Below are 16,335 nucleotides of genomic sequence, written 5' to 3'. Positions count from 1 at the left end.
TTTCTTGGTTACTGTCAACACAACCATATCCCGGTGCTGAGAGAGACAGAGAGCCAAGGCAGCAGAGAGAGACAGAGATGAACACATTTTTTTTTAACATGATGGCTATTTTTCAATAAATGCCCCTCCTTCGGCGATTACACAAAATCTTGATATTTGGGGGGGAAGGAAAGAGATTTGAGATGCAATTGTTTTTTCCACTTGCAGATGAACCTGCTGTGCCCTATCCATGAAAGGGCATATTTTCGCTATTTGCACTTTAATCCCATGGCCGATATTTAAAGGCACGGAGCAAGCAGAATTGATCAGAGTCGACGGTAAACTGTCATAAACAGAGACGTGATCGCGTGTGACGATAGCGCACGACTGCTATTTACAATACGTCGTGTTTTCTCTGTGTCCTCAGCGTTCATGTAGAGTTTGGTAATGAGCATGTGTGTGTGTGCGTTGCGTCAGTGGGTAAGACAGCTGTCTGTAAGGAACCCGTTTCTATGGTGACCAGCAGATGGATCTCTTCACCATGGAAACGGGTGCTTCAGCAGATGGCATTCGGTCAGCATTCCAGACAATGGTTGTAGAATTAAAAATAGAAATCCTGGATCATGTGCTCGGGGATGTACATAATTGTTAGACTTCAAACAAAGATTTAAGCCACCCTCATCCAATGCGCTGTGGGAAAAGCCAACATGTAATGATGTTCAAGGATTGGAAGGTGTGTCAGACGCACGCTGGCGCCACCTACACCGAGTCTCCTGACGCGGCTGTGATCACGCGTGGACAACGTCGGCCGTGGCTCGCCTCTCTAACTGCCCGACCACCACACGCTGCTGATTCCCAGATTCTGCTGCTTCTTCGTCTTCTTCGTGTGGACGATGTTGATGTCGGGCAACAAATGCAATTTTACATTGAGGTGGTCGCGCCAGATAATTGTGTCCGGAGCTGCGGAGTGTATCGGTTTGACGATGCCTCATTTTCTTAGATGTGAAATCATGAATTGAGTAGTGATATTTCGCCATGGTCTGAATTCCTGATGAATGCTGCCGACTTGAACGACGGCACATTTCGGGCCTCGCTGTCGCAGTGCACTTGTGACTAACTGTGAGGCATCGTCACAAGCCTGCGCAAAGCGTGGCATCTACGTACGACGTTAATTTAGGCAGCAAGACATAACAAAAGCATATATGTTTTGCTGACAAGCGGGGTGGTTTTATAGCCAGGCCATGCACACATGGTGTCTGGAGCAGGGCCATTCAGCAGCACGACTGTTTGCGAGTGTAAATGATTCACCCCTTACAGAGATTTAATGAAGTCTCAAGATTCAGGGAGGGGCACCATTCTATTCAAGAACCGGTTTAGTTTTTTTTTGTCTCGTTTTCGCCATCTCATTGATATTGTCGTTTATTCCGTCCCGTTTGTACAGTTTTTGTCCACCACTCCAGTAGCCTAAAAGTGAACGTTCGTAGATTGTTTGTATGAATTGTAGAATGCTCCTATCTCGCATGCACAATTCGATGCATGACTCATCAGTGTAAGGATCTATTTTAATTGATGAACGGCTGCATCATTACACTTATAGTTTATAGCCAAGCATATGTAGTGTGCTACTGGTGTAACAATTTCTATTAAGCAAGCGTGGATTGCTTTGAAATCCATTCAAAGAATCAATTTTTAATTAACAACTATCTGCTCAGTAGCATGTTTGATTTTTTTTTACTTGGGTACAGCGGTATGTGTGTGGCAATGCACAACCACAACCATTATTGTACAGGATTACAATGTTATTTTAAAATTCATTTTTTATTCAGTTTTTCCAGAGGGTACCGTACAAAATTAAGCAGCAAAGTATTTAAAATGGTCAGAGAGATAACACGAGGGCACCTTGTATTATAAGAATTCTTCTCTACAGATTATACCGCAGATATGGAAGCATTTCCCCCAATGTTACCGGCGCTCCAGCGTCGCACGGTTTGGTAACAGAGGACAGTGCAGAAAATTCCATTGCTGCAAATGTACTTCTATGCTTCCCGCCTTCACAAACCCGAACTGGCTAACAACCACGAACCGCAAGGCATGAAGGGAGGCCCTCATCCAGCATTACGTGAGCTCGGGGGATGTACATTTCTGTACACACAGAGGCGTTTTAACACGACATCTTACAGTTGCAGAATTTCTGCTGGCTCATTGATATGCCTTGAGGTGTCCTCACAGTGGCTGCTCTGTCATCAGCACAACTTGACAGCGACATGCCAGATGGGTAGGTTTCCGAAATCAATGAAATAAGCCAGATGTAATCAGGGCATGCCCCTACGACCTGTAGCCGATCGCTTCCTCCAGGGGAGTAAAGCGTCTATGTGATCATCACCATGCATCACAAACATGGGCAGTGCTGTGTCTTTAAAAGTTGGCTGAAGGCTGCATTGTAAAAACATCTGATCGATGCGAGAGTGTATACGTTTCGCAAACGGGCAATAGAAATAATGTTCCTAAGTAATACCTACAAGCTAAAGATACACGTGGATAAATTGTTAACACTGTTCTGCGCGACATTCGCAAAGTAAATAGGGCAAAGCATTGGCTATATTGGCATTTTTATTTCTCAATACAATTATTATCTAATACAATAACTCGTACATGAAACCAGGTGATTACTAATGCATGAAATGCCACTCGCTGATGGATACTGCTACCCACTGATGCTTTTTTAATAAAATGTCAGGAAGATATTTTTTTACACACACACACGTATTAAAAAATGTAGGGCACAGAAACTAATTTTACGCCGTAATCTTTGAAGGCTCCGCGTGCGGCGACGCGCAGGAGCGGGAGCGAGGAGAGGGATATTTTCACATTTCGGTGGCTTGGGGAGTATCGTTGCAGTGGAACTGAGATTGCCACCGATCAAATGTCAGAGAATATATCACCCCACAAAATAATATTTCCCCTATGAACAATTCTTTTGATATCGGTCCCCTTCTTAAATATGCGTCGCGCTTCATTTTCTGCAACAAAGCAGCATTTCGTAAGGAAGCGGTATGAAAGCAAAACGTTAATATCTGTCGAAGCTTTCAAGACCACGAAACAAACAGGCAATAACTCAATAGTAATCCATAGCATGAAATGTCTCTATAAAACGTTGTTGACTAATGGGCGAGGATTATGTGCGACACGGATATGATTTGTAGCAGAAAAGTCGCGCGACTCCTACAATTGAGTAATGTCAGCCCCCTTTTTGATACAGTGCTGCACTCTTCAACGTGCTGGCTGTATCACTCTGTCCTTCTCTGCACCGACCGCTCTAGGACACGGCAATTAGTGTGTATAGTTCTGAGTCAAAGGGGTGAACTCCTCAGTGTGTATGGGGGTGACGGGAGGCTAGATGAGATTTTGAGAGGATACGCACCCCCCACCACCCCCACCACCACTTCTTCCCTACAATTGATGCCAGATGGTACATGCCAATTATAGCCCCGCAACGCGTGCATGCTTCAGCAGCTTTTATGGAGCAGCACCTGCAAGTGTGGAATATTAATGGCCGGGTGTGCTCCATCTTATGAATGGGGGGTGGATTTTGAGACTCTCCACCTTGAGACCTTCTCCGGATAGTCGAGTTCAGTGCAAATGGGAATGCCCTTCCGCCGTAGGCCGACAGCCTGCCAGACCTGGTGCATGTGTCACATGCTCGGTGTCAAGTGACCTAACGCTCAACAATATTGACACTGCCGTCACATTTTGTTGACACGAATTATAATGACTCATCAATAACGTACAAATGCGTGTTTGCAAATTAAGTTTAATTCCGTTTTTATTAAATTAGACGAGAGTATTGCAATTCTAAAATTTAATATTTGCTCAAATACTCCATTAAGTTGTACCCTGGATGTGTGTATCAGGTGAAAACAGTGTCGGTGAAAGCTTTTGCACAGTGGTTAAACGCACTGTGTCATGAACCCGACAAGTCGAGTTTGATTCCTGGACACAGTTAACATCGGGAGCTAGTAATACTTGACACCTTTCTGGACTAACCATTCACTAACACTGACTGAGATCAGTGTGTTGAAGTATAGTCAAATAACCTCCCTCTCGACACTGCATGGAGGAGTGGGCGGGGGGGAGTGGGGTCTTCATCCAGCAGTGGATAGCCAACGATACAGTGTATATACACACACATATATGATGGCGCCTGCAGCGTGGGAGCTACGCGTTGCCGCTAAATCGTTGTCGCTTCTCCCTCAAATTCCCCCAGAGGTGCGAAGAACGAGCCGGAGCCAGAGCAGCCGGTGCCACGGAAAGTGACGCTGCACCCCATCCAGGGCGTGGAGGACATTGATCCCGACGTGCTAGAGAGCATGAACTCTCTGGGTTGCTTCCAAGACAAGAGCAAGCTCATCCAGGACTTGCTGTCCGAAGAGTGAGTGTGCGCCGTGGTTGGGCCGGGTCCCTGCAAAAACGAGGGATTTGATTTAATTCTAGATTTGAAGCTTTCGTGACTGCAAGGATTCATATTCTTTGGGGTTTTTTTCGGTAAAGTCACGTAGGTAAAAAATTAAAATTAATAAAAGTAAAATAAAAATATGATAAAAATCACGACGTTTCGGAGGCAATATTATGCTTCAGCCACACCGAACCTCACAAAAAAAAATAATAATATTCAGGGCCTACCTTGGCTCCTCCCACCCTCAACCAGTATATATACAAGGACTGTTTTCTTGGAATTTCTATCACTTGATACAGCAATCGTGCTGTGACGGTTCCACCTGAAGACGGAAGCTTGTGTTGCCTCCGAAACGTGATTTTTATTTTATTTTTATTTTACTTTTATTAATTCTAATTTTTTACCTACGTGACTTTACCGAAAAAAAACCTAAGGATTTGATTTAAGTCCACATTTTAAGTTGAGCTGCGTGTGTACGTCTTTGTCTTCGTGTGATGGCCCAAATTCAGAAGTTGCTTTATCATCGGCCATAAATATATTCGCTGCTGGATGAAGGCATCCGCTCGCAATCGCTGTTTCTCATGTGATGTTGGAAATCCGTCTCGCACCTGCTCGTGCTGACGTCATTGCTCCATCTCTCAGGTGGGGGTCCTCTCGTTAGTGTTGTTTTTAAATCCTTTATATTAAGTTCGCTTGCTTGCTTACGACCGTGCAAATCTTTCTGTCGTTTTTTTAACCCACTTCCCGTGATCCAATCGAGCTGACATTTTCCACACAGACTCGTTCTACGTGACAATTAATGTTCGTGAATTTTTTTTTCCAAATTTTACACTTTTTAGGACAAAAATATTATATTTAATTACCAATTGCTTAATGGTGCAATGCTATCATCTGACCCATAGGTGGCAGCCATCTCAAGCCAGAGGACGAGAGGACTCTAGCCGCCACGCATATAAAGGATTTATAGTGAAAAACTTTGTTTTTACGGGTTATACTTGTTTTTTGCTGTCATTCCGTTGTTAGTCTTGACCACTCGCCGCCATCCTTTCTTGAGACATGTCCTGCCAAAGCCCACTTGTTCTTTGTAGCGGTCATTATTACGTCCCTACCTTGGCCATGTTCTCTAATCCATGCCTTCCTCAGTCTGTCTCTCGGCGTAATTCCGAGTGTGCACCTCTCCCTGCTTCCCTGCGCACTGCAGTTTTAACTCCATTTGATTTGTCAGTGTCATTCAGGGACCATGTTTGAGGCCTGCACTACCACGGGGTGTGGTTGGGGAAGAATTTTACTGGGCAAAATGTCTGGTTGATTGGTGGGCCCAGTGCAACGTTGTACGGTATACTGTGTATGTGAGTGCTTGAATGTGTGTCTGAAACTCTTGTCTCAAGAGCCCTTTGTGGAACCCTTACCAATGACTGCATGTACATTCGGATGACTATGAGGGGACTCGTATAGGTTGCGTTCATCTTCTTTTTCTTCACATTTGAATTTAATGAACCTTCGATTGGTACGGTCGGCTACGTATGGTGCGAAAGGAAGAAAATGAACGCATGGAGGGTAAAAATGGCAGAGATGAGGAGCTAAAGTCACAGGAGAGGGAGGAAACGACACCATATGTGTATGTACGTTGAACTTCTTTTGCACCGTACGTAGCCAACCGCGCTAATCAACGAGGTGCACAACAATGCCAGCATATAATAATAACAATAACATTATCTGGGGCGGCATGGGATTCACTGATTATTTTGTACAAAAAATATGTTCCGTTTACATTTGGCTTCACTGATTATAATTTTAGATAGTGAATTATACGTATTGTTGCCAATACCAAATATGCGATTGTTTATATAGAAGACATACTCTACTTGTTTTCAAGTCATATCTCTAATACCTCTGTTTCATTACACCGTATTTTAAAATGCAACATGAAAAATAATGAGCGTTGGTGAAAATATAAAGAAGATAAAAAAAAAGGAATTCCAGGAAAAATAATTGTGAGAAAAAACCAAATTGTGAAAAATCTTTTCCTGGTTTCTTTTTGTGTCAAATTTATGAAAACAAAGACACGTGGGACTGGGGACACGCGTAAACTTGCAGAAATAAAGGTCACTGGAAAAATAAATTCAGAATCACACTGGCAGGCTTTTACCTTTTCTATATGAGTTATTTTATCTACAGGGAAAAAAAGGGTTCTTACAAACAAAATATTTGCATTTCATTTTTGCAAGAATCATATTGAATTTTAGGAAAAAGAAATCCACAGTAAGTACTTCTTTTGATATACACTGGCTTGCGTATTGCAAAAAAATAACAACGCAAGATTGCTTTTTTTTCTTTCGTTTGAGCTCATCAAGCTATTGCCAACGGGGGTAAAATGATTTCATAATTCAGTCGTATCGGCGCAGCCATTTATTTTTTTAGTGCTCTGCACTGAGCACGGAGCCAAATGTGAAGTTGACTGCTGTGTTAAAAGATTACTCGACTGACAAGTGTGTAACTGCATCTTGGCAGAAAAGACCTCATTCATTCAATGTGTAATTAGTAATAATCTGAGGAACAGTAATTATGCAACATTCCTCCAGTTAGTTATTTTTCTGGGTTTTTTGTTATATTCCATAGCACTTAAAGTCTGTGAACATGAAGAATATATAGTATTTATTTTTTCACATCGGTGTGAAATAAAGGAATATGTGTTAACAATAATATATATTTTGTGGAAGAGAATTTCTTATATTACAGAATCCCATAAAAAAAATTGTTTGCACTTTTTTATTGTGAGCAAAATGCCAAAAATGACACACGAAAGTGTTTTCTCACAATCGTAAGCTAAAAATATATTTCACCATTAACCCTATGTATGACCAAATCATGCAGACTATTCCCTATTTCCTCATATCTCAAAAGCTAAGCGGTCTTGAGCCTCGATCGTGCTTTGATGGGCGAGCACCATGCATAAGAAAGATTGTTATAGGCCGCTGCAGCCTTATTATATCGTTGGCATCAGCGAACAGCGTAGCAACATCCATCGTTTACACTGTACGGTACTCCAACAGGCTGCTCCCGACCATGACCAGCATGCTGAATCATGGTCTTGTACCACCCCACGGCATTAGGAGGCCCTTATCCGGCAGCATATTGAAAACAAAAAAGGCTCTACATGATTATGTGCAGCACATTCGTCGTCTGAAAACCTGAGTTATGCATGTTCAGCTGCTCTTTTTAAAGACATTCGAAAAGAGCTTGCTCTTTGTGCATTACAGAAGGGATTTTTGTCTAGTGACCTTGACTTCTGCATGTCCAGGGGCTCAAACCTGACTAAGGCCGCTGAAATAAACACCAATCTAGAGCAGTTTTTTTTTTCTACCGGAGAGGTCCCTACAGAGAGGCATCAGACCTCAGGTGGTCACATGGCCCTATTATCCTTCCCACAACCCCCTGCCGGCTAATGGCTGTAAATCATCGCTCATTATTTGTGTCCTGTGGAGGGAGAGTGAGGCGAGAAAGTAATAAAAGGTAGCGCCTTAGGGTGTGCGGAGATGTATGCCAACAGATGTGAGCAGCCTATCACCTCCTTATCTGCTGTTCCCTTGCGGGGGGGAGCAAGCGCACATCGGAATGAAGAAAAGAAAAAATATCAGTATGAGGACGCATGATGTTATTGTATACGTGCTGGACATAACGGGATGCTGCCCTGCTGGATGGAAGGGTTAGCACGCTGGACTTGCAATTGGGAGGTCGCGAGGTCGATCTCCCCGGCCCCGCAGTTCTGAAATATTGGCCAAGTTTCTCGAATCATATCCACCTCTCACCACAGCAGTATAAATGGATATGTCACAATTAGTTGTATCGGCAGGTCACCTGCAGTGGGGTCAAGTATGGGTATTCCATCTCTTCCAGGACATCTGGTCAGTATGGAAGAGTATTCCAAATCAGAATATTTCTTTAGGCAGGAGGAATCCGATGAGCTATGAAACTATTTTTCGCAGATGTCCAGTATGGGGGTGGTGGGTCAGCAAGTTACAACTGACACGAATGCAAAAAAAAACAACCGATAGGAGTACAAAATAGAGAAAATGATAAGCAAGTAACGAAATATAAATAAATAATAACTACATTAAGTATACTCTTAGTTTTTTCGGTAAAGTCACGTAGGTAAAAAATGAAATTAAAATTAATAAAAATAAAATAAAAATTTAACAACATTTTTTTATTAACTTTAATTTCATTTTTTACAAACGTGACTTTACTGAAAAAACTAAGATTATGAATCCTTGCAGTCACGAAAGCTTCAAATCTAGAATACATTAAGTATATAGGTCCAATTTATCAACATTGGGCAAGACAGGAAAAAGCAACAAACCAATCCCAGACCACACCAAGATAACGCCACACAGTAGCCCCTCAATAAAATGGCACATTAACATTGAACTATCGACACACGGGTAATGATCAAAGTTACAAATCACATTGGCAAATGCGACTGTAGTCAGCACTGATTGTCCTGCTTCAGGCTGTCGTGAGCCCTCTGTTGGAGACCCTTCTCCCAGCAGTGGCGTGAGCGAGCTATTGCGGGGCAGTGCCTTTACCTGTCACTGTACACCGAATTTTTCATTTTGAAAGGAGACTTGCTGTCTTATCGGGGTGTCATTTGATTTGGTTTGAACAATAATGTGTAGCCCTTTGTCATTCCATCTGCTGGATGAAGGTCGCCCCCTCTTCCCTCCCCCACCACCACCCTCCTCCAACCGTGTTGGTCACGTTTGACCACACTTCACCGCGGTGCTGAGTCTGGGGTTGTGAATGGGTTAACCGGCAAAAACCGGCTCAGAAATCGCTCGCCGCTGATGATAGCTACGGCTGGGAGTTGAACGCGAGTCACCGGATTCATGGTGTGGTGGGTTAGCACCACCGCGCTCTACCCTGGTTTATTACCTTGAATAATGTGTCCATACTTCGTAAACATTTCGTTATGTTCTTCTCGAGTAACGGCAAAACACGTACGCGAAATACATTCTTAGTTGCAGATCGACAGAGACACGAGAATATTCCGCTTTGCTGAACTTAACAGATGGCCCAGACCATTAATCAGAGGGATGTGACGTGTTTTTTAGGCATTTGGATTAGCATAGATTAAAGATCAACATTTGACATATTACGCGTGGAATTTCCTCTTAGTTGTACATCTGCTGCAAAGTAGGATGATGATCAAGAGGAAGCTGAGCTTTGGGGATACAGAAAAAGATTATAGGATTAAAAAATATGGAAATACAAGGAGTGTGGCAAAAACAAACCGCTGTGAAAGTTTGGTGATTGCATATATAGGTGAGAGAAAATAAACACACTCCTTGAGTGGCATAAAATCATTGTTGGTTCATAAAATCACTGTTGGTTCTTCTCTCTTGAAACCCTTTTTAAAATTGTTATCCCTTTCGATGTGGAATCCTTTGTCATAAGCCTGATTTGATTAGATCCTGGGGACCACGTATTTGCTCAGTTTTACAATTCTAAGTTCCATATACTCTTTAAGACTTTGCTTTGGCAAAAAGCAAGTACCAATATGAATGTAGATGTATGTATATTTGAGCAATCAGCTGCTCAGCGGAAAAATTGGAAATGTAATATAGATGTGAAAGTTGACTCTGTCACGGTTTATTTGTTCGGGGAAAAAATGTTTATCAGCACATTAGCATTCCGAGTGTGTACGTATTGACACGTTGTACAACATTATATATTAATAATACGAATCGTTTAGAGATGTTTGTCAATTTGCTGCTGGATAAAGGCATCCCCATGCAGTGTCAGTCATTGGGGTTGTTTGACCACACTTCCCCACGCTGATCAGTGCACGTTGGTGAAGGGGGGTATTCGTAAACCAGTTCAGACAAATCACTGATGAGTGCTGTGACTGGGAATCAAACCCAAGTTGACAGGTTCATTGCGCACAGCTCAGTGCACTGGCCACTGCACCGACACTCCACTTCATATTTTTAGTACACATATCATATAGCATGTTAGGGTTAGGGTAGGGCCTTTGCTATTGATGCCCCCAGGGTCTGGAATGCTATCGCCAATAAACTGCAACTTGGATCACTACCTGTGAGATCTTCACTCAAAACTGCTCTAGAGGAGTTGTACACCCCTAGCTGCCACTGCTATTCAGTGGCCTGAAATCAAATGTATCGCTCCGGATGACCGCTGCAAAGTATGATGTTGAGTTTTTATTATAGTGTGCTGATCTTTAAAGGTGCATTGACAATTTTTGATACTCCTGCTGTTATGGAGTGACTCATGCTGCCAGCTATGGCTGCAAAGTTTGGCTCGTACATGCTATGTATATTGTTTATTGCTAAATTTGAATCACAGTTCCTATGATCACTGTTACATTGTTTCTATAGCTTTATACTCTTTGGTTCTTTCGGTAAAGTCACGTAGGTATAAAATAAAATAAATCACGACGTTTCGGGCGCAACACAAGCGTCCATCATCAAGTGGGAAAGCATTTATAGCTTTATTTATAGCTTTATTTTGGTGATTTCGAAAACGTTCGGGTTTAGCCATATATGTGTGTTGTAGTACAGAGTTAGACTGATAAATGTAATCTAAATTGTCTTATGGTTGTTATTGTTTGACTTGCATCCCACTGGGATTTTTGCACACAGCATTGATATACGGTGCTTTTTCTGGAAGACTTTGCTGTTTTTTCCTGGATTTTTCTGTTGCGCGTAGTCACTTTAAGATGTTTCTTGTTCATGTTTTTGTTTGTTGCGGTTGCACCCGATTCAAGAGCCGAATGGCTCACAGGGCTATACCTAATAAATGAACTGAACTGATGTTCCCTATAGACTGTGCAATGTTAAAATGGTGTACGAGACATGTTTGCTTAATCAATACGATTGAACTATTCAAACTACACAATTTTTTCTTTGCCAGGTTAGGCCCACTGAGCTATGTAGCTCTTTTTCAGAAGTGACCTGGCCACAAATGATAGCCCAATGACGTGGTTGAGCATGTGGACAATTATTGCAGCCAAATACTTTAAACGCATGTTTCTAAATGTGGATGGAAACCCCAGAGGACCCTGAGACATATCCACGTCACCACAGGGAGAGCGACATGCAAACTCCAAGTATACAGCAGGCATAAGGGTCTGGATCGAATCCACAACCTCCTGTATACCGGACGAGGGAGTTAACATCTCGCCACCAAAATATTTTTTTAAAGTCCAAACGCATGGCTTTGTAGATGTCTATTGGTATCTATACGGTATCGGGTGACTTATTCGACATGTCGTGAGTCACCACCTGTTCCACCCCCCAGCTCTAAGATGGTTTGTCACGATTCGGGGTTCCATTGCAATCCATGAATCTGACTCTCCTTTGTTTCATGTTGGCCATCTCCTTTGTAGTTGCTCGAGCATGTCTTGTCTGGTTTTGATACCACTTTGTAGAGTGTAATTGTGCTCCTCCTGTGCAGGGAAAACCAGGAGAAGATGGTGTACTTCCTGTTGCTCGACCGGAAAGAGCGATACCCCAGCCAGGAGGACGAAAACCTCCCGCCCAGAAATGAGATCGGTAGGAAATGCACTTACATGGATGAGAGTCTTCATATCGAATGCCCACCGTGCTTTAATTTAGCAGATTTAGGTGCCTTCGCAAGACAAACATGAACATACGTTTGAACTCTTTGAGCGGTTGGGGTACCGTGGGCTGCAGATTGAAGAATCTTACAAAACTCCATCCCCGATATTCCATTCTCAGGTGATAATGCATAGAAGTAGATTAACTGACGGTCTGGAATGCTTTGGCAGCTTCTCATGGAGAGACCGACCCATGGATTCGCAGAAAGACTCATAGACTCACAGAGAAGCTCGTAGAATACATCGAAGCCATGGACTCGCATAGAGACCCATTGAGAAACTGGAACGCCCTCCACCATCTGTGCTTTTTTCCAGCAGTGGTTTCATGGTGCACACAGCCGATGCAGCTTCCCAGGAGAACTAGTGGGAGTCCAGCACTGTTCATCATCATCATCACACTTTTCGCGTGCATTTCAATCTTTCAATGAATCTACTGCATTTTCTGCCGCACCACATGAGAGCCATAGCCTGCCACTGTCTTACAACTATTTTCTACGTGGTTGGTTGTGTACATTAATACACAACACATGGGTCTGTCCCAGGACTTCCTGCCAATGGACCTTTGCTACTTCATATATGTGCCTTGCCTGGCCGTTAAAGTGTGCATGCATTCTGTACGTGTCATTTAGTTGAATGTTTCACACTTGTAAATACCGGCAGGAAATATATTTACAGAAACTTTTCACATTTTCATGCCTAGCTTTGCTTATTATAGCCATCTTAACGTTTATGTGTGCATTGCTTAAAAATAAAATATATAAATATTATTCATTATAATTCTTTACAGCCTTTTGTCAATCCATTGCTTCCCACACTGGTGATCATGGAGCTCGTTTAACCATACTTCACCACACTGGTCAGTGTAGATTGGTGAACGGGGGGAGGAGGGCAAGGAACAGTTCAGATATCACTCGCCACTAGTGCTAGCCATGACTGGGCATCAAACTCTAATCACTGGGTTCGTAGCACAATGTGCTAACCGGTGTGCCACCGCTACCGGCTGAAAAATCTAGTGGTAAAAAATTAACCCGTAAAAACAAAGTTTTTCACTCTAAATCCTTTATATGCGTGGCGGCTAGAGTCATCTCGTCCTCTGGCTTGAGATGGCTGCCACCTATGGGTCAGATGATTGTCTGCCAGTATTAAGCAATTGGTAATTAAATATTTTATTTGTTTTCCCTAAACAATGTAAAATTTTGGAAATTATTTTTCACGAAAATTAATTGTCACACACAACGAGTCTGTGTGCAAAATGTCAGCTCTATTGGATCACGGGAAGTGGGTTAAAAAACGACCGAAAGATTTTCACGGTCGTAAGCGCGCAAGCAAGCAAGCAAGTGAACTTAATATAAAGGATTTAAAAATGAACAAAAAAATCCCCACAGTGAAAACGGTATATATATTTTTAACGTGAACTAATTTTGAGATACTGAGATACTTAAGCACCCCACGAATTGCAAATCCTTCTTGCTTAAAATAAGTTACGAGAGTGAACGTAATATGGTGGAGCCTTCTCTTGTGCTGCCGCGCGCCGTCTCAGCGGACCCGCCACGGAAGCGCGTCGACTCGCCGCTGCTCAACAGACACGGCAAGTGGCGGCCCGAGCAAAAGTCAATGGAGGTGCTGAGCGTCACGGACGGCGGGTCTCCCGTCACCGCGCGACGAGCTCTGGAGATGGCACAGCACAGCCAGAGGTAACGGACCGCTCGCATTGCCGGCATTTCAGCGCCGGACAGCGCACGCAAGCACGCAAGCTACGGTGGTAAAGTCAAGCGCTCACGGGTTGTGTGTCCGTCAATCACGTAGGTTCATCATCGCGTTGTCCTCTAGCACACTCAGTCGTCCGAACGTGCGTGCCATCGTCCGGCGTTCTGCACCGCCACCCAAGCCCTGCATCTCACGTTAGGGCATGAATTGTTGTCTGCTTGGTTATCACGTTTCTACTTTACTCGTGACAGACAGTTGTTTTAATAAATGAGATATTATGACTACAGTAAGTGAATTGTAGTGTTCATTAGTCTCAAAAATCCCACCGTATATGTGTGTGTTTTTATGCTGCTAGATTGTAATCGGGGTTGTTTACATTGCCTTGCCTTCACACACACACCTCCCCATGTTCCACCTTGCCGTGTGACCTCTGGAATTTAAACCTGTTATGACTATGGGATGATTTGCTGCGGTGAAAATTGTCTCCTTAGTTAAAATATTGGCTCGTGTCCCCCAACTCGTTGTCATGAGTGCTCATATTCCTAGCCGGCCTCACTTGTGTTCATACGTTTCCAATATTCTTGCAATACATCCTCTGTTTATAGCTTTAGGAGGAGCATTTTGAGCGAGTTACACATCTCCACTTTCCAAAAATATGCTTAATCATGTTAGAATGTCCATAGATTTTTGCTTGCTTTATCCTGATGCGTTATGTCACATTGATCTTTAATTATCTAATCTTCAAATCGGTTGACCACGTTTTTTATTATTAATGCCCAACCCTCCTATAGGTTTACACTTCTCCATTTCTCAAATTCTGACACTCTGAACTCTTCATAATAAACGTTTTTGGGTGAGATCGCGTTATTTATAAATGTGTTGTAACCCTCACTCTTAAACACACCGGTGGGCTAAAGTAGTGAACTATTTGTCTTTTGTCAACGTGACACTTTTTTTGCTGATCGGCCGTTTCGGGTGGTGGAGGGTTACGACACATTTATAAATAACGCGATCTAACCCAAAAACTTTATTATGAATAATATTGGTCGCGAAAGCCTACGTGTTAACTCTGAAGTGTGTTAGTTTTGCCACTCCTGCGGAGAAAAGTGCACGGGCACGGTCAGCAGGCGTACCATTATCTTAGCAATGGTCATAGCCTGTTTGCATTAGCCTTGCCCGCAAGGGGTGTGTGGGAAAAACGATTATATGGAGACGATAATTATATTATAAAGACGATTATATGGAAAGACAATTATGTGGAACTCATTTAAACAGCAGCTAGATATTTGTTTGACAATATTTTGAGAACGAATGTGAACTTTAATCGGGGGGGAGGGGAGGGAATTGTAGTTTTGTATGGATGTGTTTTTTTTTGTAAAAAAAAAAAAGAACTCGGAACGATATTACCAGATACGAGACACTGGCTTTGACAGCCTTTCACCACATTTCACGATGTTCTTTTGTTCCTTCGCACTGTGCCATCTGGAAAGGGACGGCTGAAACTTCACTTTGATTGGGTGCAATGATCCACCACAGCCTTTGGCTTTGTAAATCACCACACCAGGTGCAATCAATGGTGCTAATGTGGCTTGTGAAAGCCACTCGGCAGGAAGTCACGGCGCCTCCTTGTTGAGACCGTCTCCCTCGGTAACAGAGTCATGTCGAGCCCCGCTAATCTTTAACTGCAATCTTTACAAATCTGTTATCAATTAAATGCATTTTTTTCAAACCTCCTAAAATTTGAGCATGTGGCCGCGTTGCATTTCTCTGTGACAGATTATTCACTTAATCATCATATAAGAAAGCCATTATGTGCTGCAGTGGAGCATTGTGGGTAAAAAAACATAAATTAATGTATTCACATTCAGTATCTCCGCGTAACATTTAATATATGCAGTCTCTTGGCCTTCCAGACTTACATTAACTAGCAGCATTTGTTCAAGCAGACTCTGAAGCAGTATTAACCTTTTTTACGTGACGATACAGAGCAAAACTCCGTGTATTTTATGATTCTATTAATTCGTTATTTTTCATTAATCTACAGAGTGTGACACCACGAATCGTTTAATATATTCGTCTGGGTTTCCGCCAACTACACGATAGTCAAATAATTGTCGCAGCTCGGCAGCATATGAAAATGGTTGAATGATATATCTGATTGTAGCCTTTAAATTGGCCAATGAGTTGCTCCTGGAGAATAGAGGATTTTGGAGATTTAAATTGCAAATCACAGACTTCAAATGCATTATGGTTATTTTAATTCGCAATTACTGCCTTTCGCGTTAAACGGAAAAGGGAGGGCAGAAGGTTGTGAAGTGTTTGTATGTTTCTCGTGTTCACAAATGAACAAACTTAAATAGATGACATGCCAATAATGTGCATTTTATGTTTGCAAAAGTTGGGTTATTTGATTAATCTGCCTACGACCAAATCACCAGAAATGTGCCTAATCTTGTCAGGTCTCAGAAGCTGAGCAGGGTTGAGCCTGGATAGTACTTGGATGGGCAACCACCGCCGTGCATTTCACAGGTGCTATAGGATGCTACGGTGCTACATTGCC

The 16,335-nt window shown here is 42.7% G+C and overlaps 1 protein-coding gene across 3 annotated transcripts in view; it reads left to right on the top strand.

The window, feature by feature from the left end:
- Positions 1 to 16,335, top strand: part of LOC144720328 (serine/threonine-protein kinase BRSK2-like) — a 202,073-nt gene that overhangs the window by 170,600 nt on the left and 15,138 nt on the right. For all 3 annotated transcript variants that reach the window (XM_078597014.1, XM_078597013.1, XM_078597015.1), the window contains 3 exons: positions 4,244 to 4,408; positions 11,906 to 12,003; positions 13,609 to 13,762. In XM_078597014.1, coding sequence (XP_078453140.1) covers positions 4,244 to 4,408; positions 11,906 to 12,003; positions 13,609 to 13,762 — 417 coding nt within the window. The remainder of the gene's footprint in view (positions 1 to 4,243; positions 4,409 to 11,905; positions 12,004 to 13,608; positions 13,763 to 16,335) is intronic.

This window comes from Lampetra planeri, chromosome 8 (genome assembly GCF_965212315.1).
Source record: "Lampetra planeri chromosome 8, kcLamPlan1.2.h2, whole genome shotgun sequence".
Classification (NCBI taxonomy): Eukaryota; Metazoa; Chordata; class Hyperoartia; order Petromyzontiformes; family Petromyzontidae; genus Lampetra; species Lampetra planeri.
Note: the sequence above shows the minus strand (reverse complement) of the source record. Positions and strands in the feature narration are given on the sequence as shown.